The sequence below is a fragment of the Bombyx mandarina genome, chromosome 22 (assembly GCF_030267445.1).
Source record: "Bombyx mandarina strain Sakado chromosome 22, ASM3026744v2".
Lineage (NCBI taxonomy): Eukaryota > Metazoa > Arthropoda > Insecta > Lepidoptera > Bombycidae > Bombyx > Bombyx mandarina.
The window spans coordinates 12,194,446-12,218,886 of record NC_143228.1 but is presented as its reverse complement, the minus strand read 5'-3'; the positions used below and the strand labels follow the sequence as shown (position 1 = coordinate 12,218,886).

The 24,441-nt window shown below is 40.8% G+C and overlaps 1 protein-coding gene across 1 annotated transcript; it reads left to right on the top strand.

Moving 5' to 3' along the window:
• The first annotated feature begins 1,735 nt into the window (after positions 1-1,735).
• On the top strand, positions 1,736-23,656 carry LOC114247567 (cytochrome P450 4c21-like). Its single transcript, XM_089737163.1, has 10 exons — positions 1,736-2,071; positions 2,183-2,272; positions 4,077-4,187; positions 4,924-5,109; positions 14,537-14,733; positions 15,425-15,494; positions 21,341-21,542; positions 21,875-22,026; positions 22,774-22,959; positions 23,184-23,656. Exons 1-10 carry the CDS (start codon positions 1,915-1,917, stop codon positions 23,402-23,404), a joined length of 1,572 nt encoding a protein of 523 aa, XP_089593289.1. The 5' UTR covers positions 1,736-1,914; the 3' UTR covers positions 23,405-23,656.
• The last annotated feature ends 785 nt before the right edge of the window (positions 23,657-24,441 follow it).

Below are 24,441 nucleotides of genomic sequence, written 5' to 3'. Positions count from 1 at the left end.
TGCCCGCTGAGTTTCTTGCCAATTCTTCTCAGGACGGAGGCTAGTTCTTGTGAATTGGCGGTAGTTCTTTTGACGTTCAACAAGTATGTACTTTCATCTATGTTAAACAAAAAAATTTTGATTTGATTTGATTTGAACTATTCCACGCGGACGAAGTCGCGGGCAAACGCTATTACTGTATAAAATCTTTTATTGTAGAACACAAAAAATTGAAGTTATGTTTTACACAATAACGCGCGAAAACCTACTTACGATTTCAAGTTTTTGTAGGAATTCTTTTTACAATAATTTACGTTTTTATTACCGGTATATGATTTCGTGACGGGTAAAATCTTAAGGGAAGGACATAGTACTGCGGTCACTAACCCGCCTGCCAAGAGTAGATGTATGATGTATGTAGATCACATGTAATAATCTTGAAAATACAATATAATCGTAGAAGCGTTGCTACTTTTCGATGGTATAGGGAAAATAATTAGAGTTTTTTATTAATAGTATGATATGATAATAATGATAATAAAAAAACGCAAGATTAACCTGTGCAGAGAATGCTGTTGTCCATTCTCCGGTGAAACCCTTAGTCACTTTCAGAGACACCGGTGGAAAGCGAGCAGCTACACCACTCAGCCCAATCTAATCTAAATGCGTAAATATGTGCCCATCTTAAGTATTTATCTATAATAAAACAAGACCTTTTATTTTTCCTTTTTCGCAGTTTGCCACCTTACCTACATTTTTTTTATTGCTTGGATGGGTGGACGAGCTCACAGCCCACCTGGAGCCCATGGACATCTACAACGTAAATGCGTCACCCACCTTGAGATATAAGTTCTAAGATCTTTAAGTGAAATAGATGTTATTTCTAATTGTCTCACAACTTACAGGAAAAATCTGTCGCGGGTCATTTCCCAATTAAATATAAATTAATCTTAAGCAATCAATCAAATGTAATCAAATCTTAGTTATATAATTAATTTTATTTTTGTTGTTAATGCCCTGTCGATTGCACCTACAATTGACGTGACATATGCCATGAACTTTTGTCAATTGGTCAATGTTTTGTATTGATGATCACTTTGTTAGTGCAACTTAATAAATAAATAAATAATGTCCCACGTTGAGAATTTGTCGCTGGATTTTCTCAATGGGCCGCGATTCCGATCCGGCGGTAGATTCAGAGAAGTTCTACCCTTGCGAGCGCAAGTAGTCGTAAACTTTCTCAGGCTGAGCCCCGTGAGCTCGCCTGGACATTTAGTAAAACTAAGATAGCCCTAGCAATATCGTAACTAGATGGCCTTACCAAAATCGTTAATAAGTTACATGCCAAAAAGATAAGTGCGTATACGCCAATGAAATTGAAGTATGTATGCGCAATAATTTATTAAAAAATGTAATCAGGAAATCTCCTGACACTTTCCACTCTGCAGGAAGGGAGCGCAACCGAAATTTCGCTTCCGGCGTAACAAAAATATTTTTATTAATTAAATAGAAACGAAAAAAAAATTACTACAATTTAAATATGAAAAATCTACGGAAACAAATATTTCAACCAAATTTAAACATCATTTTCTCACTAATAATAATTTCTGAATCAATCAATGGTATGACGACTGCACGGTCATTTACACTAGGGTTTAATAATAATTAATGAAGCTCTGAATAATGGCTCATTGTGTATTTTGAAGCCCACACAGTGTTCAATGGCAGCGTGAACATAACCAGCGCTGCGTGGACCATTTGATATAATACAGAGGTGGAACGAAGGCCGAAATCGTTCATGTAAAACAAGCATTTATAACCGAGAATTTACTTCACTTACACCATTAAACGAACTTTATTCAAAGTAGTCGTACGTGAATTGCGTAAAAGTATTTTTTTTGGGTATTATAGTAGTCGCTACATTTTCAGTAGAAAATGATCGTGATTTTACTGATGGTACTTGTCCTTGGCTGGATTTCGGTGTTCAGATACAGACGAAGGAATATGTACAAGCTGGCAGCGGCTATCCCAGATGTGGACGAGCATATACCATTATTAGGCATAGCCCATAAATTCACTGGCAACACAGAGGGTGAGTTTTACTTGTAAAGTGTCCCAGTTACCTATATTAATTTCTTTTCAAAAATTATTTTCTTTTTTATTATTCAATAATTATCTATTAATATCTTTACTATTGTTGTAGAGATAATGTCGATGCTTCAAAAACACAGTTATAACTCTATGAAGCATAACGGCCTAGCGAAAGGCTGGTTGGGTCACGTTCTTTACTTTGGTAAGTTGAATGCTTATAGTCCGCTGATAATGCGGTTTCAGGATTACGTTATTCTAATAGGAATACTATTTGATTTCACACCAATATTCTATATTATATGGATATATAATTTATTTTATTTATTATTTCATTTAAATGTAGTCGTATTACCGCGCTAAACAGACCTTCCACATGTCCACGGCTCGAAGGAAATAGGTTTCGAACTCTTGTCCGTAGATCTTGTAGGTTGTATGACACTAAGTTCTCTAATGGTGACATGTTTTGTTTGTCACTTGTAGCAGATAGAAAGGCTATTTTGGAATATTTATAAGGAGATTTAGTCCGATGAGTATTATTAAGTTTTATAGTGTAAGCTGAAGTACATAATAATATGTGCGTATTGTGTTGCTTTTTTTTGTATTTTTTGTGTAAATTTAAATTTCTAAATTTCTATTTTTTTTTCTTAGTTTACTCTCTATATTATCCCGAGTAAAAATGAAATTATAATTTTTTCATAAAAAAAATAATTTCAAGTCTATCGCCGAACCACCGCTGCATGGTGTCCGCACCACAACGCTGAACCACCGCCGCACCACCGCCATTTGGCGGAAAGTTCCGCCGCACGCTTCGAAAGAAATCTCCCAGCACCGCCGCACCACAGCCGAAGCATAGCCGACACAAATCATTATTATAAGTAAAAAAAAAAAAAAAATTCGTTGGTAATTAAAATTTTACAAGCACTTAAATTAATAAACACTGGACGTAAAAAGCGTTTACATTCACACACACGCATATGTATGTATATGAGAAGGATATGTCACTGCTGTAGTGCAGCGGTGGTGCGGCGGTAGTGCAGCGAACCCACTCTTATTAAACAGTCGCGGCTATGGTGCGGCGGTGCTTCGGCGATTAAAATTCCGTGCAGCGGTGTTTCGGCGGTAGAGCAGCGAACCCACTTTTACGTAAGCAGTCGCGGCTATGGTGCGGTGGTGCTTCGGCGACCATAAAAACATTCAAATCGTCACAGTCATGGTGCGGCGGCGCTTCGGCGATTAAAATGCCGTGCGGCGGTGCTTCGGCGGTGATTCGGCTAAATTCTGTTTTTACTCGGGATGTGATTTTGGTGGCGGAAACATGTTTGGTTATTGTTTTAGCTATTATTTCAAATATTATATGTTTATTTTGTACTGTTGGTTTCCCAAATAAACAAATAAATAAGTTTGTTCTGGTTGGAAATGCGAGTATAATTATTATTTTCTTTGAGAATACGCTTGCTCTTATCACTTAGATTTATGTTGATAAGACATGGCTGCACTTTTGAAAATAACGTTAATCATAAACTACACTTGTGCATTTCTCCCTTTTAATAAAGAGAAAATGTCTTATGTATAATTTCATACGTTTAACACTTATCTATTTATAGTAATATATGCTACAAATAAATTATATATAGTACAATGCCTAGAATCCATTTGCGATGCAGAAGTCCGCTACGGCTTATAAAAACTAGCATCAGCTTAAAATCATTATCATTTTACCTATTGTTTTAGCATGTTTATTTGGAAAAATGGATGGATACTAATCATAAACCATTATGATTATTTTGATATGGGCAAAAGCTTGAATAGTGTTACAATTTTGCTGAATTTGATTTAGCTAAACGGATGTTAGAATAGTTTAGTTTGTAAGGAGGGCAGGTTGCGTGACGTCATTGGGTACCTCTTAGAAGTAGTCTAGTGTTTAAATTTAACAATATTAATATATTGAGCGTCTTAAAGCAAACTTTGTTATCTTTATAGAAAAACAGTTTCCTGATTTTTTTTAGCGTTATTGAACCCCGTTGACTTGGAGTTAGTTCTCAAGACATGTTTGGAGAAGGACGATTTACACAGATTCATGAGAGTTGTAATCGGTTACGGCGGAATTTTCGCACCAGGTATGTTTGTACAATAGATATCGTGTTACGTATTTTTATTCTTGTTTTAATTCCAATTTTTTTTAATTTAAATTCATTTGATGTTAGATTTTTTTTTGTTGCTTAGATGAGTGGCCGAGCTCACGGCCCACCTGGTGTTAAGTGGTTACTGGAGCCCATAGACATCTACAACGTAAATGCGCCACGCACCTTGAGATATAAGTTCTAAGGTCTCAGTATAGTTACAACGGCTGCCCTACCCTTCATACCGAAACGCATTACTGCTTCACGGCTGAAATAGGCAGGGAGGTGGTACCTACCCGTGCGGACTCCCAAGAGGTCCTACCACCAGTAATTACGCAAGTTATAATTTTGCGGGTTTGATTTTTATTACACGATGTTATTCCTTCACCGTGGAAGTCAATCGTGAACATTTGTTAAGTAGATATGTATTTCATTAGAAAAATTGGTACCGAATTGGATTAGAACACCGGTGCATCGCTACATACGAATGCACCGGACATCTTATCCTTTAGGCCACGACGACTTCAAATTGATTGCCAGCCATAAATAAATTACTTTTCAAAGGTCATTATTGTAAAACGACAACATCATAGGTAGACAATTTTTTTCATTCTAAGACTTACACATGTGCAGAGTGACTCTAGTTTCTGAAATCGCAGATAATCATTATATTACGATATTAGAATAGCTTCTACATCATTCTCAAATAAATGATTATCGCATTAAATTTTAGTTTCCATATGGCGAAGACGTCGGAAAATTATGGTGCCAGCCTTCAGTCCCAAAATAGTTCAGAGTTTTGTAGGAATAATCTCCGCGCAAAGTGAGAAGCTTGCTTCAAATTTGGGTAAATGTGTTGGCAAGGGGAAGTTCAGCTCATGGCCTTTTCTAAACGCTTACACATTGGACTCTATCTGTGGCAAGTTACAGTTTAAATTGAATTGCTTTATACTATTTGATATGAGGTGAGGTGTCTTTAGAAGCAATTGAATCTGTTCTACTATTTGTAGAAGCGGTAACTTTATAGCACAATTTAGTGTTAATTTGTGGAATTCATATTAATGTTATTGACATTTTTGAAGTTGGGTCATACACAAAAAGGGTAAAAAAGTGTTATAGCAATGTATCACCTAAAAGAGGAAATTGATGAATATTTGAAAGCATTTAAATCGTAAAGGTACTATATTACTACTCATTTTAATCGTATCTTGTAAAATATTTACATTTCATAAATTCATTTTGATGGCGTTAAACTTCAAAAAATCTCTTCCTGTGAACTGTTACAAGACGAAGGTATAATGTTTGAGCCATGTTTAAAAATAGTTAAAGTACCCTATGTATTAAAATTATTTACTTGTAACACAAACAATATAATAAAGATGATAATATTGAGAATAAACCAAATATATCGTTATTATTCCGGACGGCCACCGCTCAGGTTTCGGCCCCCACGTGTGATTTTTAGAGTTCTTACGTGTTGAAACGTGGCGGCTCGAGTATTGCGCAGTGGCTGTCGCGGAACGGGTGCTGGGATTGGTTCGAGGAAAATAACGAAGGCTTCAGTATGGCGTTCACACGGTCCTCGTGGCTTGACCGGCGCAGGGCGTAGGAGCGAGTCTCTTCTTGTCGGTTCTTCTCTCCTCTTCTTTCGGAGAGGTCTTGACTCGTCGGCTCGCTGTCTCGAACTAAATTTGCAGAGAGAAGAGAAGAAGGGTCGTCGTACCCCCTTTCGGGGGCACGGAACGGGCCTCGGGGCAAACCCCACTGCCCGGGACGAAGCTTCCTGCCACATAGGGCAGGGGGTGAAATGATGCAGGGAGGATTTGGGGATAGGTACGCTGTTCGCTGCGTGTTCGGCGGCAATTTACATCTATATATACTTATATATAATACGATGGGCAGTCTGATGACGGCTCAATGCCCGCGGCGGTGACACCCCGGCGCCGGCAGCTGTCCTCTGCTTCCTAAAGCTGTTTTTTTTTTTTTTTTTCCTTTTTTTTTTTTTTTCCTTACTGACTAACTACAAGCTAACTAAAACTAAACTACACTACTATTTACAACAGCACCAGGACAACAGTCAGCGGATACGAGGGGCCCGTCACCGGCCCCATGCCGCGGCCCCGCCTCTACAAATCAGAGGGGGAGCCGCGGCACTAGTAAGGCGCTCACCCGCTCCGGGTTCCCCAGAAGGGGAAGTCCGTCACGGGGAGGGGCCGACTTAAAACACTCCCCAAACGGGGGAGTGGTCCACCCTCGGGGGTGGAAAATGGGTCCCCATAGGGGGGCACCCCAACAATGTGGGGGGAAGTGACGAGTGTGGACAGCTCAGTCCCATGGGGGCACTCATTATGAGCACTCCCATATCACTCCGGTTAAGCCGACAATCTTACCATAGCCGGGGGTTCCAGTAGCTCCCTTGGTAGCGCCCGACCATCAGGTGGTCTGGCGTGCAAGGGAGCTAAATTGTGGAGATGCTCGTGGGGTCCACCGTCAGCCCGCTCGTAAAGATTACGAGCTAGCCTCCGGATGAACTCCTCGAGCGACTCCACATCTAGATCCCGGGCGATTACGTCATTTCTGACGTAACGCCCTGCTCCGACTATCGTGCGAAGAGCCAGATTTTGCTGGACCTGTAACCTCTCCCGCATACCCTGCGGGATGAGGTGATATCAGGCCGCAGCTGCGTACGTGATACGGGAACGGACATACGTCTTATAAATGCCGAGCTTAGTCCTGACCGGTAACCTGGAGGCCAACACCGGCCGGAGGAGGAATCTCGCATAGCGAGCGGCCGCCAACGCCGACATGGCGTGGGCGGTCATCCTCAAACTCCGGTCGATATCGACCCCCAAGTACCGGACGCTGGATCTAAACTCGACATTAGCGCCACGGAGACTGAGCTGTCCCGGGACGACTGTTGTGCGGACCGGACCGAAGAGAATAGCCGCAGTCTTCCCCACGTTGACCGCGACCCTCCATCGGTCCAGCCACTGGGGCAGTAAGTCCAATAACCTCTGCATCCTCGAAATGGCCGCAGAGATGAAGTTGGATGACGCGAAGTAGGCGCTGTCGTCGGCAAACAGCGCCAACTTCACGTCGGCTTCCCACGCTTGGAGGTTGCCCTCGAGCGTGGGAATATCGTTGGTATAGAGAGCGTATCCGGCCGTGACTGGGCGCACCGACGACTTGGCGCCCTCGACCGCGACAAGGAAGGATCTTCCCTCCAGGTACGACCCCAGCAGTCGCACGTAGGCGTGCTGGAGGTCCGTGTTCTGCAGCAGCTTGTAGATCAGTCCCGCATGCCAGACACGGTCGAAGGCCTTCTCGATGTCGAGAAAGACTGCGGCCGTGTACTGGCGCGCGTTGGACCGATCCGCCAAGTGATGCATAACGCGGACCAATTGCAGCGTTGTCGAGTGACCGCTACGAAACCCGAATTGCTCGGGTCTGAGAAGGATGTGCGGCGACACCCTTCTCAGCAGCAGCCGCTCGAACAACTTGCCCACGTGCGACAGCAGCGTGATCGGACGGTAACTGGAGGGATTTCTCCTGTCCTTGCCGGGTTTGGGCAAGGCGATAACCTTGCCCAATTTCCAAATTCCCGGGAAGTGTCCTGTGGACAGAATGGAGTTGAACAGCCGTGTCATATATGACACGACCGTTTCAGGGAAGTGGAAAAAAGCGAGGGAGGGAATACCGTCCTCGACCGGCGCCTTGCGCCTCTTCATCCGCTTGATGATGAGGCGCAATTCGCTGGGAGTGATGAGATCACCATCTCCCAACGGTGGCACCGGGGAGGAGAGTAGGCTTGCTACGCTCTGTTCCACCGATTGGTGGAATGCGGCCTCTGAGGGTGCAGAGTCATTTGGAGCGAACTGCCGCTCCAGCATTTCGGCCAGGATATCGGCGCGGGCCTGAGCCGAGAAGCATCGGTTGCCTCTCTCGTCCACGAGTGGACAAGTCGGGGCAGGCCGATTTGAGAGCTGGCGACAAAGCCGGTGGAGGGATACTGAGGAGGGGTCCTCGCGGGCCTCCTCGATCCTCTCCTGCCAGGCATAGCCCCGAAAGGTGCTAATCTTTGTCGCCAGCTCCGCTTCCAGCTCATTAAGCTCGTGCTTTATCCTGGGACAACGAGTTGTCGCCCAGAGCCTCCTCAAGCCCCTCTTCCGGCGAATAATCGCCTTCAGATGGGCCGGGAGTATACCTCTGGGCCCGCCGCTGGGCACAAGAGTCGTCGCCTGGTCGATCGCTCGCTCCCCTGATGGAGTCAACAAGGCGGGTTGCCGCATCGTCGACCCCATCAGCGGTGTTGGGGTCCTGAATTACGGGAAGGTCGACTAGTCGTCTCTTAAAGAGCTCCCAGTCGACCTTCGGTCGTAGGGGCGAGGTCGCAACCCGGGTAAGCCCCATTCCCAGTGTCACCAGGATAAGGAGATGTGGGGTACCCAGGTCGTACAGTGCCTCGATCGTTACGGGGCACCGTAGCCCCTTGTGCACACACACATCCAGCACATCGGGCTGATAGCGCGCGGCGGTCGGGATGTGTGTGGGTTCGTCGGGGCCGACCACAGAGTAGTCGCCCCTATCGGCATCTTCTAACAGCCGCCTGCCCACTGCTGAGTTAAGTCGGGAGCCCCACGCGACGTGCTTCGCGTTGAGGTCCCCGATCAGCAGAGCTGGGCGGCTGTCGTGATTCAGGGCCCGTCTTATGTCCTCAGGGTGAAATTCAGGCCCCGGGGGTCTACACGCGGCATAAATCCGCATATCTCCCCCCGAGGTGTGTACCCTCACACCGACTGACCTTGTCGATGTGAAGGACAGCAAATCCAACTGATCATGCACCACGTCCCGCCTGACGAGGGCCGCAGTGCCCCTGAACGGCCGCCCGGCAGGGGTAAGCTCGTCACGTCGGTACATGAAGTAGTTAGGACTCCTGAACGCATCCTGAGGACGAAGCTTGGTCTCGCCCAGGAGCACAACCTCTGGGTTGTACTCCTGGGCGAGAACAAGCAGGTCGTTCTTTCGGGACTTTATCCCGTCGGGGTTCCAATAAATGATGCGCAGCTCCTGGCTAGCCATTGAACTGCGTAATCATTCGGTAGAACCCCGACAGGAGCGCCCCGAAGGGACTGGCTCCCGAGGCGATCTCGCGGATTACTCCGGAGATTACCTCGGACAATTTCTCCCACAATGTGAGCAGCCAGGCAGCAAAACCAGCAGGCTGGGAGGCCTGCCGACCGCTGCGCCGCTCGCGCTGTGGGCGGGGGGGGAGGGGGGCAAATTATTTATGTTGGCAGTAGTGGTTACATCGACCGAATGGGCCGAAAAGGCAATGGTTGGCTTGGTATCGTATGGGCCGGAGTGGAATTTTCTGTGACCTCCATGTTCTCTGGGTCGGTTGGTTGTGGTGCAGGGTTCTGCACTGTAGGCACCGGAATGCCTCCGTTTGCATTCTCCCGTTCCTCTCTTTTCCTTATTTTCCGTTTCTGTTTTTTCCTCCTATTTTTTTCCCTTTTTTTGTTTAGAGTCGTAATGCCGCTAGTCGGACGGGATATTGTGGGAGCACCAGCAGAAGTGCGACCACGGGGAGCAGGAGTAGGTTGGACTTTCTTTGACTGCCGTGGCGGGTTGGCCTGTGCCTCCACCACCACAGCAGACGGAGCGGAGTGGGAAGGGAGAGGGGGCTGGGAAGTTTTCCCTTTCCCCTTCCCCTTCCCTTTTGCTACAGGTACTGAAGCCGGAAGAGCTGTACTCCCGGCTCGAGGCGCCTGTGGGGCAGGAGGAGGGACGGTTACTCCCATCATCCTGGCCCGCTTGCGGAAGACCGCACACCGTCTGTCGACGGCGACGTGGTCCTTCCCGCAGTTGGCACAGGAGAACGGGCCGTCCCTCGGCCTCGGGCAGTCCGCTACGATGTGCTCCCCGGCACACCTTACGCAACGGACCGCACGATGACAGTTGTAGGAGGCGTGTCCGAAGGCCTGGCAGCGATGACACTGCGCAGGCCCTCGGATTGGACGCCATCCTTCAACCGTCACCCCCGGCAGGTACAGCAGTTCGTTGACTGCGTACAAGCGGGCGAGGTCGTCCTTCGAGAGGTGGTCCAGGGCTACGTGAAACACGCAGCCCAGACGCCCTCTCTGGGACCTAATGCACCTGGCATATCGAGCCGGGAATCCCAGCTCCTTCAGGGCATTGATGATTTCTGCCTCGTCGGTGTCGGCAGGGAGGCCCCGGACCGCCACCTTCGAAGGCATCTCCTCCGCCAGGGCGTAGCAGTACCATTTAATGGTACCGTCCCTGGCAGAGGCCTCCGACAGGTAGGCCTGGACCGCCCTGTACTCCTCATCCGACGTCGGCAGAAATCTAAAACCGGTACCGAAGGGTCGCGCCGAGGGGGCGCGGCCCAGGTGCTCCCTAATGGCCGCCATGTGGCGGGACCAGTTTGGTAGGGCCTCCACCATAATTGGTGGGTGTCGGCGCAGTTCCTCCTGGGCGCGACCCTTCGGCCTCGGGGGAGGGACTCGTGAGGATTGGGAAGTCCTCTGGGCGGTAGGGATACCTGGCCTAGCTGCCATGGCAGCATAGGAGGTAGAGGGAGTGGGGTTGGGCTTAAGGACCTGTTGAGGTCTGGTAGACTCGAGGTCCATGTACCTGGTGGAGTCCAGGTTGCCCGCCGTGCCGCTTAGGGCGGGGGCACCTCGGGTTGAGTCTACCGGGATTGGGGATAACGTTGGGGAAGGAGAGCGAGGAGGGGATCTTACTTGCCTTAGGGCTGTCCCTGTCCTGGCGGGAGCCCTAGGCTTCGGAATTGGTTGAGCTGGGATTGGACTCCCAGAGGGGGACGAAGACCTAGATGAGGAAGGAGTGACCGATTCGGTTGAGGAATGTGCAGAGGATGTGGTCGCACTCTCCTCTCCCTCCGATCTAGACGAGGGGCCTAATCTTGGACGCTTGTCCTTCTCGCTCGATGAGCCTCGGTCGGATTCGGACCTGGCCTTCTTCCGCGGCCGAGAGGGCCTAGAGGGATCGGTCAACGGGGGAAGGATATCTTCCTCCGGTTCGATCCTCGGAGTCCTCTGGGCCGCGACCGGAGGCCCGGGCGGACTGTCCGTCCCGAATCCCATCGAGACTGTACGGGTTGCCGGTGAGGGTCGGAATCAAAGTTCGTCATCACTTGGCGTCCCTTGCAGGACGGGCCGGGTGTGCTGATTATGGGGGGTGATGTCCCCCCCGACATGTTCTAGCCGATATTTTTACGGGTCACCACGATTGTCGGTACATCCGTGATAGTGACTGTACACTGTAAGCTAGTTACCGACCAATGTATTGTTAGCTTTACTAAGAAAAAGAAATTAAACTACTTAATTGACTAAATAATAATGCTACTAAATTTGCAGCGAGGTAGGCCCCTTATTTATGGTCGCCCACGCGCGCTCGTCTAGTGCTATTATGAATTCGAGGCGCGGTGGGCGTCTATTGTTCTCTCGGCCGCCTCGCTCGCCTATTGTTTGCCCAGTCGCTCTATTAGTACTCGCCCGTATTGTGACTCGCTCCTGCGTTCCCACGCCAAATCAAAGACCACGAGGACCAATCTTTATTTACAAAATAACATTTACAAATTAACTTATTTCTATTTACATTTGTATGCTAACTATTTTTGAACATACTGTCTATTTGGCTATTCTTTATTTATTCATTACGGACATTCTCTATTTATTTACTTATTCTAAAACTATTTTAACGTATCTATTATATTTCTAATTTTTCTAAATGTCCGTCGGGAACAACTATGATTTTTATGTTCGTCGCGAACAGTATCTATTCTAACTTATATTTATTTATGTCCGTCGCGAACAGTTACTATCTGTATACAATAAATCCAATAAACTTATGGTTACATGAAATGGAGTCTTTTCTGTGGACGCGATAAAACGACACCAAATTTTTATTTATTCGACCGCATTAAGCTTGTGTTTTTAACTGTTGGCATCACTAAATAGTGGCCATTCCGGCATTTGATATTTTGTTGTTTCGATTCCAGTGCGAGTGAAAGTATATTTTTTATTCCAAAACACACATAAACGTAAAAGATCAAGTGTTCTTTCCTGTTCCAATTATAGACATATAAATATTATCTATAAAAATGTATATTTATTATTTTTATATGAGCATTTAGTACAAGTAAATGAAAAGCATGTTACTTGATTTCTAACCTCAAAGTTAACTTCTTTGCGCAAGAGTTTTTATAAAGCATCTTTTTTGTGGACATCTTCCCTGTGGTCACACGATGGCCACTGAAAAGACTATGTCCACAGAAAAGGGGTAAGAAACATACCTTAGTTGGTCTAAGTAGAGAAGAACTAAAAAAATAGTCGAACCGAGGGCCTACTCCTTTTTTAAAGTTGGCTAGAAAGAGGCTTGATTTTGGCAACATTTGATTAGCAATAAAAAAAATATAAATCTAATCAATGTAAATAGAGGAAACGAAAACATTTTTTTATTTCTATTGATTTCGTTCAGGGGGTTCAACCCTTGGGGCGTTGGTCCATATCTTGCTTCGAGAAAGCTGATCTAAAATTCAACTCTAAGAAGAAGAAAAAAAACAAAGAAAGAAGTTGAGCATGAGACACACACGTGCTAAGCTGAGCGGAGCAGAAATTGAAGAGATAAAAAAACAAGACAAAGAAAGATACAAGAAAAAGAAAGCCGAAGGTCTAATTAAAATTATAAAAGTCTACACTCCCAGGCAGCAAAGGAACATAGGAAGGCTTGGAGAGAAAAAGCGAAAATAAGACGTGAAAAGAAAAACAGCAAAAAGCTAAGGCTACTGATTTGATTAGTAGCACTTCATCTTCAAGTTCATCATATTTGGCAAGATCTCGTGTTAGTGTAGGTAATGTTATTAGAGCTTGTAACTTGCGACGACTTAAAGCAGAGAATAAGTATTTAAGAATAAAAATTTCAAACATGGATTCTGGCTTAGTTAGATATCGTTTGCAATTATCAAAATTAAACAGAAAAGAGAAGAACAAATCGTCAGTTAGAGCAACGTATAGACAGAAAAAAGAAAATAGTGAAGAAATACAGCTGATATGCATTGTTTTCATTATCGTCTAGGTCAAATAAATTTGCAAATGAAGACATTGAATTGGTTTCGGGCCTCACATGTTCTAGATTCTGGGTCAAATACTCCTGAAATAGACTATTTATCTGTACCTAATTCTCCTTTTATACCAGTAACACCCAACGCATCTACGCTATCAATATCACTTAATTTCTCAGACAGGTTTACTCCAGATTATGATATTATATATGATCGAGAACCACGTAAACCTATTAAGCGGGCACTGCGTATATTATATTCTGATAGTGAGTCCGATTGCTCCATAAGTTTTTCATCAAAAAAATGATGGCTATCAACTCCTTTACAATATTCAGACAATTCTGATAGTTCTCTGGAAATATTTTGAAATAATGAGTCCTTAAATTTCACTACATTGCATATTAAAATTCATTAGCTATCTAAAAAATTATATACGAGTAATATACCATGGCTGTAAAATTATTATAATTCGATAATTGTTTTGTTTCATAAGTCCACCGAAGGGATTTTCCTTTCTATAGACATTATTATTTTATTTTTTATTTTCCAATTAATGTGATCATCTTGACATTTTATTTGCGTTTCGGTATTCGTTTATACCAATGGCTACACGTGTTTGATTATTTTGTCTTCATATATTTTAGCTTACGCTGCATCACAGCTTTTTATCTCTCTTGTAGACCAAATCGTCTCTTCTGTGGTCCGCAAAAAGATAGAAATTGCGATTATGCCAAAAATAAGACATATTGATCTCGGTTACAGTGATTAAAAGATTGATGATAAATAGTTAAATAATAAATAGTTTGTTTCGCACTAATTCTGAGATTTTTTTGTTGCTGCACTATTTTGTGCTCTATTTGTGTATGACCCAGTTATACTTCTTTAGGCGCCTTATGAAAAATTGATGAGAGTGAAATTTTACGATGCGCGCGCACCGTGACACAAAATTAACAGAAATGAAGTTGCCCACTAAATCGCTCATTACAATACGACCGACGTAACTTGGCAAGAACTTTCGCGCATGTACACTCGTAAAAAAAAGTGTTATTAGCATAAATTTTTTAGTAATATAAATGATAAAATTATTATTTAATATAATTCATACTAAACATTATTAAATTATTAACGTTAAATATTTATTATTAATTATTTAATATTAAAAAAAAAAAAAAAAATTAATAAAAATAAAGTATAACTTCTAAAGCGCGTACATAAGTACACGCACCCTTTTTTTCTTCAGAAACGGCAATGGGTGTAAAGGTCAACGTACAAGGGGATAAGGATTCAAATTTCTTGATATCTATGAATCGTATACTTAATATTGTCTGTATGAGGATATTTCATTTGTGGCTGCAACCGACCTGGCTATTCAAGCTTTTTCCTGTCTTTCATGAGCACCAGAAGTGTAAAAAATTGCTACACGATTTTGTTGATGAGGTAAGTAGAACTAAAATGTTTCATTGGTTCCAAGGCCGAGACAGCGATGCTAGGCCGTTTAATCAACGTTGGTTTTTATGTCACGTATTGAAACTGAGATGGGACAGGAACCGCACTTAACGACCCTCCTGTTCGAAAACCAAGCTTTCTTTCTTATTGAGACTGGTTTCGGCAAGAGAGCTCTCTCTCAGTAACAGAGACAGCTCTCAGTAACAGGCGGATTAGGGAGCTTAGCCCGTCTGACCTATTAAATTAAAGTTCGATCTTATACGCTTAGTACAGGGAAGGAGACTTTTTACATTACGATTATTGATATAGTATGGCGTGATATTTATAATAGTTTCAAAATAGGAAAATATTAAAGTAATGAAAATGATAAAGGTTGACGAAAAGATCTTCCAACGAGCCGGTGTCCTTGCTCAGTAGACCGACTGTCCGAATAATATTGTTCGGAACTAGTATGTTGTAATAATATTGTTATGTTATAATAATTTAAATTTAAATTTTCGGTAGGCATCGGCTTGGCCCTGCTACTGGCATTGCTGAAGTCCATGGGCGATGGTAACCACTCATCATCAGGCGGGCCGTATGCTAGTCGGCCTACAAGGGCAAGAAAAAAAAGATATTATAATAATATGCAAGATTAGATTGAAATTGACATCGCGATTTATAAACAAACGTTTATTTACAGGCAATACAAAAGAAAAGAGAAGAAATTGGGACGGAAAATAATTCTGTCATAGAAGTTGATTATAAGTATGGTAAGTACACTGCAAATCATTTTTTTCTCCTATCTAATCGCTGGTAGCATAAGGAAATAATAATTATTAATATGAGTAGCAAACATAATTAAGTGATAATTATGTTTGCTACTCACGGAAGCAAACATAATTATCACTCGAGATGAATAAAATTATTTTTCAAGTACCCAATTAATACAAATAATTCTTGAGTAGTTATCTAGTCTTCTAGCATGTTAAAAAAATGAGTTGTTGATTTTGTGAATAAACTCATGGTACACCTGTCTTTAAATAGTAAGGAAACCCATAGAAATCACAACATGAGTGCCGCGACGCATCTTTAGCCATAAGGTCATTATATCTATAACGGATCTTACACACTTCGAAGCGGAACACATTACTGCTTTGTTGCAGATATATCTAGGATTGCGGTGTCGACCTATGCGGGCAGGGTCCGTTATAATACGTCCTACCACCAGTAACACAACAAAGCCAAGTTTCGAAAAATTATACCTAGTCTTGCCACAAATACTGAGACAAAGAAAAAAAAATCTATTGCTAATAACATTTATTACTTTTACAGTGTGTTAGTTTAATACATAAATATAAAACAGCTTAAAGTATAAATAGCTTATTCGAAGTGGTCTCCATTGGCTGCAATACAGTCCTTTAAACGTTGAGGCCAGTTATGAATAGAAGCACTAATTCTTTCCATGGGAAAATTTTTCCAAGACTGCGTAGACCGAGCTTTATGACCTGGCGCCGAGTCTTGCTGGAAGGACCTTCTTGATTATTGAACATGGTGTTGTTAAGGGGCTTCACTACTTCCTCATGAATGGTACTTGATACACTTGTGCCGATGTTTTGATAACTTTTTCACAAAAGTATGGCTCAGTCACTCCTTCATAGCTAATACCCCACCAAACCATCACTGAAGTCGGATAGTGCCCACGTTGCACTCTGTCGACTAATTGGGAAGCTTTCTTAGAGTTTTGAGCATAAATACGGTCATTTTGTTTGTTAAAATGTTGCTCAATTGTAAAAAAATTCTCATCCGTAAACAAAATTTTTCTATGACCTCCCTTTGCGTACCGCTTCAGTAGTTGTTTCGATTTATCACCCTATTCTCTTTTAAATTATCAGTTAAGAAATGACCAGTACGTCTCTTATAGGCTGCAAGTCCTAAGTCATCTTTTAAAATACGTGACATGGTTCTAGGTGCTATCTTCATCTCCCGAGATAAAATCTTTTGCTTTCGGACAGGATTTCTTCGAATTCTTTCCCTTACTGCTTTGACCACCTTTTTCGTACGAACACTACGTAGACGGCGAGATCTTTTTCTGTCACAAACAGAGGAGGTCTCATTGCACCTATCAAACACCCGGTACACAAACATTTTACTAATACCAAGCGTATGGAGAGTTTTAAAAATTGCATTTGGCTCCATCCTACTTTGTGTAATGCAATCACAGCGATTCGGTTCTCTTTATCACCCCACTCCATTTTAATATCGCAAAATATTCTTCATTGAGTTTCCTCAATGAAGCACGAGAAAGCTTAATGAGCAATCATATAAAAATGACAGATTCCAGATTCAAATGTAATATTTTATTTATTTTTAATTGTAACAGTATTTATGGCCAGACTAAAACCGTATTTTGTTCGTTTTTTAAGCTATTATTTATTGTAAAATTAACTACGCTTGTTTCTCTGTTAATATTTTCTATAAACATCAAAAGTTATAAGTTTTTTTAAGGAAGTGTTCGAACTTTTGTGCAAAACCAAACTACATAGCTATATCTAATAACACAAAATGTTTGCTCGAAGTGTGCCCAATTACCTCGTTCTTTGGTTACGTTTTCGTTTCATCAATTCAGAATTGTATGTTTTAATAATTTTCCCACCGACATTTTTTGTACAGGATTTATGGACTTCGACGTTTCGAGAAACATTCGTAGTCAAAGCGCTGTCAATTCAAAATGACTCATAATAAAATTTCAATAGCTCTAATACATTCTAAGAATATACAATTCCATGGGTACACCACGGAAGGTGTCTATATCGACGCTTGAAAGGCAAACATGACTAAGCGACAATGCGTGAACTTTACAGTAGAGCAATTTAAAGTTGAAATATCTGGAAAAAAAATTATTTTAACGAATCTAACTGTAGGATTGAAATTATTTTAATAGACCTAGAAATAGTTTTTTTTGCCCATCGAATATACTTAAAGGTTATTGCCTATCATTTGTGTATATAGCAGTTATTGTCGCTTATATAATTATATTGTCCATAATTTGATAAACAGGTAAAATTATCTGAATTTTATATAAAAGGTTTCTCGTCACAAGTAAAATTATCTAAGCCAGCATTGAAAGATTTGGAGTAACATGTAAAACAATATGAGCTATCGTTGAAAGATTTTCAGTAACATGTAAAGTTAGACAAATTCGCACAGCTTACAGTTTTGTTTTGGGTATATTGGACTAAAGTGATCCCATAGTTCACAACAAATCGAGTAAATGTATCTAAATACTATTCCATTTTTTTATGCATGTAGAAAGTGTAAAGAATTGATCTAAAATGTAATGGTAAATGGTCTAAAATGTAATACTATGGTAAATCATGCAAAAGAGCGAGACGTTTATGAATAAACATTTATTGTAAAAAACAATAGGGATATATTTTTTGTAACAAAATCACGCTATTACTATTATATTTGATACAATATTTTGCCAATATTAAATAAATAAACCATAACACATTGTAGTGTATTCCAATATAATACCAAAATCTAGTTATTGCCTCATCAGTCTTAAAAACAATAGAGAATTATTAAAACTCATAAAAGCTCTAGTTTTCAGAGTAAATCAACAACAAAAAAAAAAAAATTTGTATTCTGCTATTGAACATAACCAAACTTAACAACACTATTGTACCTAATATAATCAGTCTCCAAAGGCATACGGTAGATATGCGACATGAGATCTTGTTATTTTTTGTTAATCAATCACAATCTTGCAATGTCGTGCACGTGAAATGCTCAGAAACTCTTGTTTAAGACAATTAGGAATGACTGTCAGTGCAAAGTTTGAGCAAATCATCATATTTGGCTTTTGATATGGGTAACTGAGACCTATAACAAGATGTCAGTGATAACTTGATTTTAGGCTGAACTTCGACATCAAAAGATAATGCAGAAGCATTCATAGATGTTTTGTATTTAACGCTTTGCTTGTATTTTTTGAAAGTCATAACACGGATCTTGCTTATTTTCCCCGTTTGGTTGCCTTTGAAGTACTTATCACTAATACTATCCCATTTATAAAAATCATCATAACTCAGTCTTTCCACCTGAAAAGGCGATGAATCTTGCCTAGCTGTTGAAAATATTGTAAACCATTGTGATGATGCGTAAACAGTGGTATTTTTTGATCGATTCTTTACAATGGCATGGTATCGACATGTCAAAAGAAAGTTTATTTGAATAATGCAACATTGCTAATACCGTATGGTTTTGGCCTGGACAACAGTCGCAATAGAGAAGTAATCGCATAACATTTCTTCTAGCATCAATGGACTGAATATATTTATGTAAAATAGTTGCAATCTCATTGGCACCACGCTTGCCAATACTCTCATCCCAGTAGTAACCAAAAACATTACGAGTTCCGTTTCATAAACACAAAAATTACATACGGCTAGTTTCCTACTACGAGCATAATACAAAAGCATAGATTGTACAAAAGGCGTGTTGAGTACTTTTTCCGAAACTAGCATATGAGATGACGGATCATCTCGGTGTATATTTTTGTGGGCTCTAAAACGGGTATAGCTTTCTTCTTTTTCTGTTTCATGTTATTGTTTTTCTCTTTGTTTTTCGAGATTTTTCATTTTTTTCGTAGTGAAGAAAGACGCTTTAGACACTTGACTTTTATAGGTACATGAAATCCGATGTTGAAATTATCTAAGAATATTTTACGAAAAATTCTCTCGCTTACACGATTGTGTTGTGCTTTTTGTATAGTTTGTATAAGTTGGAGATATTTTTAATTTCTTCAGAAAGGTATACTTTGCTCGAATTTTGACGATAGTAATGCGAAGGTACCGCTGGTATTTTTTTTATTTTTAGTGCTCAGTTGGGTGGACGAGCTCACAGCCTAGCTGGTGTTAAGTAGTTACTGGAGCCCATAGACATCTACAACGTAAATGCCACCACCCACCTTGAGATATGAGTTTTAAGTTTTCAGTATAGTTACAACGGCTGCCCTACCCTTCAAACCGAAACCCATTACTGCTTCACGGCAGAAATAGGTAGGGTGATGGTACCTACCCGTGCAGACTCACAAGATGTATCAGCGTAACTTTAACTAGTAGGTGAGCTCACGGGACTCAAACCTGACGATGTTGCTAACACTGGCCCTAGCAAGAGCAGTGCTTCGCAGAATCTACCACCGGATCGGAAATGCGACCCACTGAGAAGATCCGGCGAGAAACTCAGTGGGCTGTGTCTGTGGGTTAATTTACTCGCCGAACCCTTCGTCGCGAGCGACGGGTTCGACGAGAACGATGATCGGGGAAGTCAATCGTGAACATTTGTTAAGTACGTATTTCATTCCAAAAATTGGTACCCGTCTGCGGGATTCGAACACCGTTGCATCGCTACATACGAAAGCACCGGACGCCTTATCCTTTAGGCCACGACGACTCTGTAAACTGTTGATAAATCTTTTTACGGAATCTATAGTCGTTTCTTTGGTCTTATTTGGTGGTTCACATCTCCCTCGTGGGAACAAAATGCAAAATAATGCGACAAACGACTTTACTAAGCGACGCCCAGCCTACGAATGTCACATTTTACCAGCCCGCCAAAACGTGGTACGCGACTAGTTGCGCATACCCACGCGACGTATTTAAACTCGCGCAGTTCCTTAGCGACAAAAAATATATTTTTTGCTTACGGGTAAACATAACTAAGCGCCAAAAGTAACCATTGAAATTAATCAAGTAAAATTATCTAGGCGACGTAGTTATTAGAAATGTTGTCATGTAAAAATATTTACGGATGGCAAGGGATATTATGTTAAACAAGTAAAACTATCTAAGATTCAATATTATTCCATTTTGTTTCAGGTTAAATTGTATAGGTACAATCTACTAAGTGGTTTTAAAGAATAATTTCATAACAAGTAAAAATAAATAAATACAAACAAATGAAAATTTCAAAACATGAATAACTGACTAAGTGAATAATACCTTATTATTAAAATGTCCTAACTGCAGGATGTCTCTAAAATAACTTTTTTTTTGTCGTTTGGTAGGAAAAACTCTGCATTTTTATGAAAATCACACCATATCTAAGCGACATAAAACATGTTACAGAGTGATGAACCTATACTAAACGACGCAGAAAAATCAGACAATTCCAGTGGTGTATGTAACTCATTTTACCTACTTTTGTCGCTTAGTCAGGATTGCCTTTCAAGCGTCGATATAATAATTAACCTTTAGTATGAAACTGATTATTATTTTTTATTTCTGTATATAAAAATCAATTGCTGTTCATTATTCTCGGTAAAACTCCAGAACGGCTGAACCGATTTGGCTAATTTTGGTCTTGAATTATTTGTGGAAGTCCTGAGAAGGTTTAAAAGGTAGATAAATATGAAAATGCTCGGAAGTGAATAAAAATAACAATTTTGTTTTTCCTTTGATTTGTCCCCCGTCGGACGGAGTCCTTTTGTTTGTTTTAAGTTTATTTTATACAAAAGTTTAGGTCTTATTTATTTATCGATTGAGGCACTACGAATCTGCCGGATCAGCTAGTAAGTAATAAATAAATATATAACTATGTTGATTTCCACCAGACTTAGGATCATACAAAAGTAAGACATTTCTTGATTTCCTCATTACATTATCTGGAGCTGAAAAAGGTTATACTAACATTGAACTACGCGAAGAAGTGCTGACATTGACAGTGGCAGGTACAGACACGTCTGCAGTCGCCATTGGATTCACACTAGAGCTGTTATCAAAATATCCTGAAATACAGGAAAAAGTTTACAAAGAGTAAGTATTTTGGTAGTTAGGTATGGTCTGATAATTCCTATGAATTTAACCAGTTATTATTTAAAGGTAAAAACCGCTGGATATCTTTGATTATTTCTTCACAAGAATGTGCAATGACATCTTATAGGCAATATAAAACGATATCAACAAATGTACAGATACTTGTACTATTGATGACGTACAAATAATAAAAGCAATTTTTTTTTCTTTGTGTAAGATCCCGGCGATGTTTGTTCCAGAAACCGAAAAGAATTTACGTTTTTAATTGATGCATAAATTTTTATTAGACGTTTCATATTCTAGTTTATAAGATACCTTTTGACTCTTTGTAGATTATGCGAAGTGTTCGGCGATTCGGAACGACCTTTAGTAAAGGGAGATTTAGAAAAAATGAAATATTTGGAGAGAGTTGTGAAGGAGTCGCTCAGATTATTCCCTCCAGCTCCGTTTATTATAAGAAAAGTTTTGGAAAATATTACGCTACGTGAGTAGATGAAGACATTTCTTTTTTCGTCACAAATAGACTAAGAATAGATTGACTAGCATCACTCTCACTCTTTAGTTTTGAAATAGAAATAGATACGGCGAATTCATTATTTAAGGATTGATAATGCAGTATTCCCATTATAGCGTTATTCTTCTTTATTAATATGTTATTTTCTCGTCTCTCGTTCTAAATACTACTGAACTAGTCGTAAATTTTAACAGTACACATTTTAGTTTTTCTCGGTTCCTACTGTTTCTTACAATCCGTTGATATTACAATTTCTCGCATGAAAAAAGGACTAAAAAGTATTCTAGTACTTACACAAATTAATGTAGAACTGCGATTAATTAAATATTAATTTAACTTTACAAATCGAATAATTTCATTTCTATCTAGTGAAAGTACCTCTGTAATTAATGTTTGTAGTTGTAACCATGTTATCGTCCAGGTAAACTTAAAAATTAACTTTAGAATTTGTCCTTTTCCTTGAGAGTGTTTTTGATGTGGATGAGATACAACTATTGTTTGGCGGACAGGGACTTTGTGGGTATTACAACATCAACACCGTCTGTGGAAAACAAGGTCGAAGTCGTAAGCTTTTTATTTATAAAAATACAGCGGAAGTCCTTCGCGTACACATAGCTGTACATAGCAAGTAGCTATCCTAAGATCGACCAGAATAGTCGCAAGACTGGTTGAAAAATGTTCTTCAGCTCATTAATGGTATTAATCCCTTCATTTTAGCATCCGGTAACATTTTGCCTGCCGGTTCAGGAGTAGTGGTTTCTATCTGGGGAATTCACAGAGACCCAAAGTACTGGGGTCCGGAGGCGGAACACTTCGATCCAGACAGGTTTCTACCGGAGCGTTTTAATGTCGAGCACCCGTGCTGCTACATGCCGTTCAGTAGCGGCCCTAGGAATTGCGTGGGTGAGTACCGTGCTCATACCAAGATATCCACGTCGTTAGAGCCTTCGCGCTTAACCTTCTCCTCTCCACGGAACAAGAAGTTCCTTGTTGTTGTGGTATCTTGACAGTTGCTTATGCCAGTGTTCAAGTTAACATATCAGTTACTATTTTTATTTATTTAATGAAATTAATTTTGGTTGTATGAAGTTGTAACACGTGAATTGGTTCGTTTTATATTTTCGCAGGTTATCAGTATGCAATGATTTCGATAAAGACTTCTTTATCTGCGATACTGCGGAGATACAAGGTAGTAGGTGAACCGGAGAAAGGTCCTGTTCCTCAAATTAGAGTCAAATTGGACATCATGATGAAGTCAGTGAACGGATGCCAGGTGGCTTTGGAGAGAAGGCCAACAAAATATCATTGCGCGAACATGTACAATCGTAGATTGTCAACGCACAGTTAAAACGTAAAAATAGGGAAGTTATTATGGTATACCAAATATACATGGAAAAAGATTCTAAATACTTTTTAAGAATTACATTTAAGTTTAGGGGCAAAACGTTGGATATAAATAAGTTTTTTTTGAGTTTTCTTAATAATATAAGTTGGTTTTTTGAGAGATAATGAATATTTTGGTGTTTTTAAAATGGTACTAAGTTTATTCAAATTATTGATTCATGTTTATTCTATTTAAATGTTTGATTAGGCAGTGACAAATATTAATATCCTAAAATGTAAAATTTCAACGATGTATTTAAATCGTTATTCAATCACGTATTATTGTATTATTGTTATTGTATTATACTAGACAATATAATACAATAGCGAATAACGTAATTAATAAATATTTTTTAATGCGTCAACATCATTCTTTCGGATACGATAAAATTTTTTTGCCAGTGTCCCAATGACGCAATGCATCCGCGGGTCATGTTTTTTTATTACTTAGATGGTGGACAGCTCTCGGTCATCTGGTTTGAAATGGCTACTGGAGCCTATAGAATCTAACAACATAAATGCAGCCACCTATTATACCTTGAGACATGAGTTCTGAGTCTCAACTTTTACAGTGCAACTGCTGCCTCACCCTTCAAATCGAAACGCATTATTGCTTTTTGGCAGAAATAGGCAGAATGGTACCTACCCGTGGGAGATCATAAGATGCTTTATCATCAGTAATCAAGCAGCCATGTGGAAGTTGTATGGAGTAATATTACATAACTAGCGACCCGCCCTCGCTTCGCTTCGGAAACATTAAAACACACATGAAACAAAAAAAAAAAAATAAAAAAAAAATTAAAAAAAAGTAGCCTATGTTCATCAGGGACAATGTCGGCTTCTAATGGCAAAAGAATTTTTCAAATCGGTCCAGTAGTTTCGGAGCCTATTCGAAACAAACAAATCTTTCCTCTTTATAATATTAGTATAGATATAGAAGAAGACTCGCCACTCGTTCACTAATCCAAGCAGTTAATTCTTATGCCCGAAGAGAAGACACTC

What these genes read in the sequence shown, in the direction of transcription:
- LOC114247567 (XM_089737163.1), top strand. Translation starts at nt 1,915, where the DNA reads ATGATCGTGATTTTACTGATGGTACTTGTCCTTGGCTGGATTTCGGTG. An exon ending in CAGGAAAAAGTTTACAAAGA is followed by an intron (nt 21,543 to 21,874) that starts GTAAGTATTTTG and finishes GACTCTTTGTAG; the next exon opens with ATTATGCGAAGTGTTCGGCG. An exon ending in CGGCCCTAGGAATTGCGTGG is followed by an intron (nt 22,960 to 23,183) that starts GTGAGTACCGTG and finishes ATATTTTCGCAG; the next exon opens with GTTATCAGTATGCAATGATT.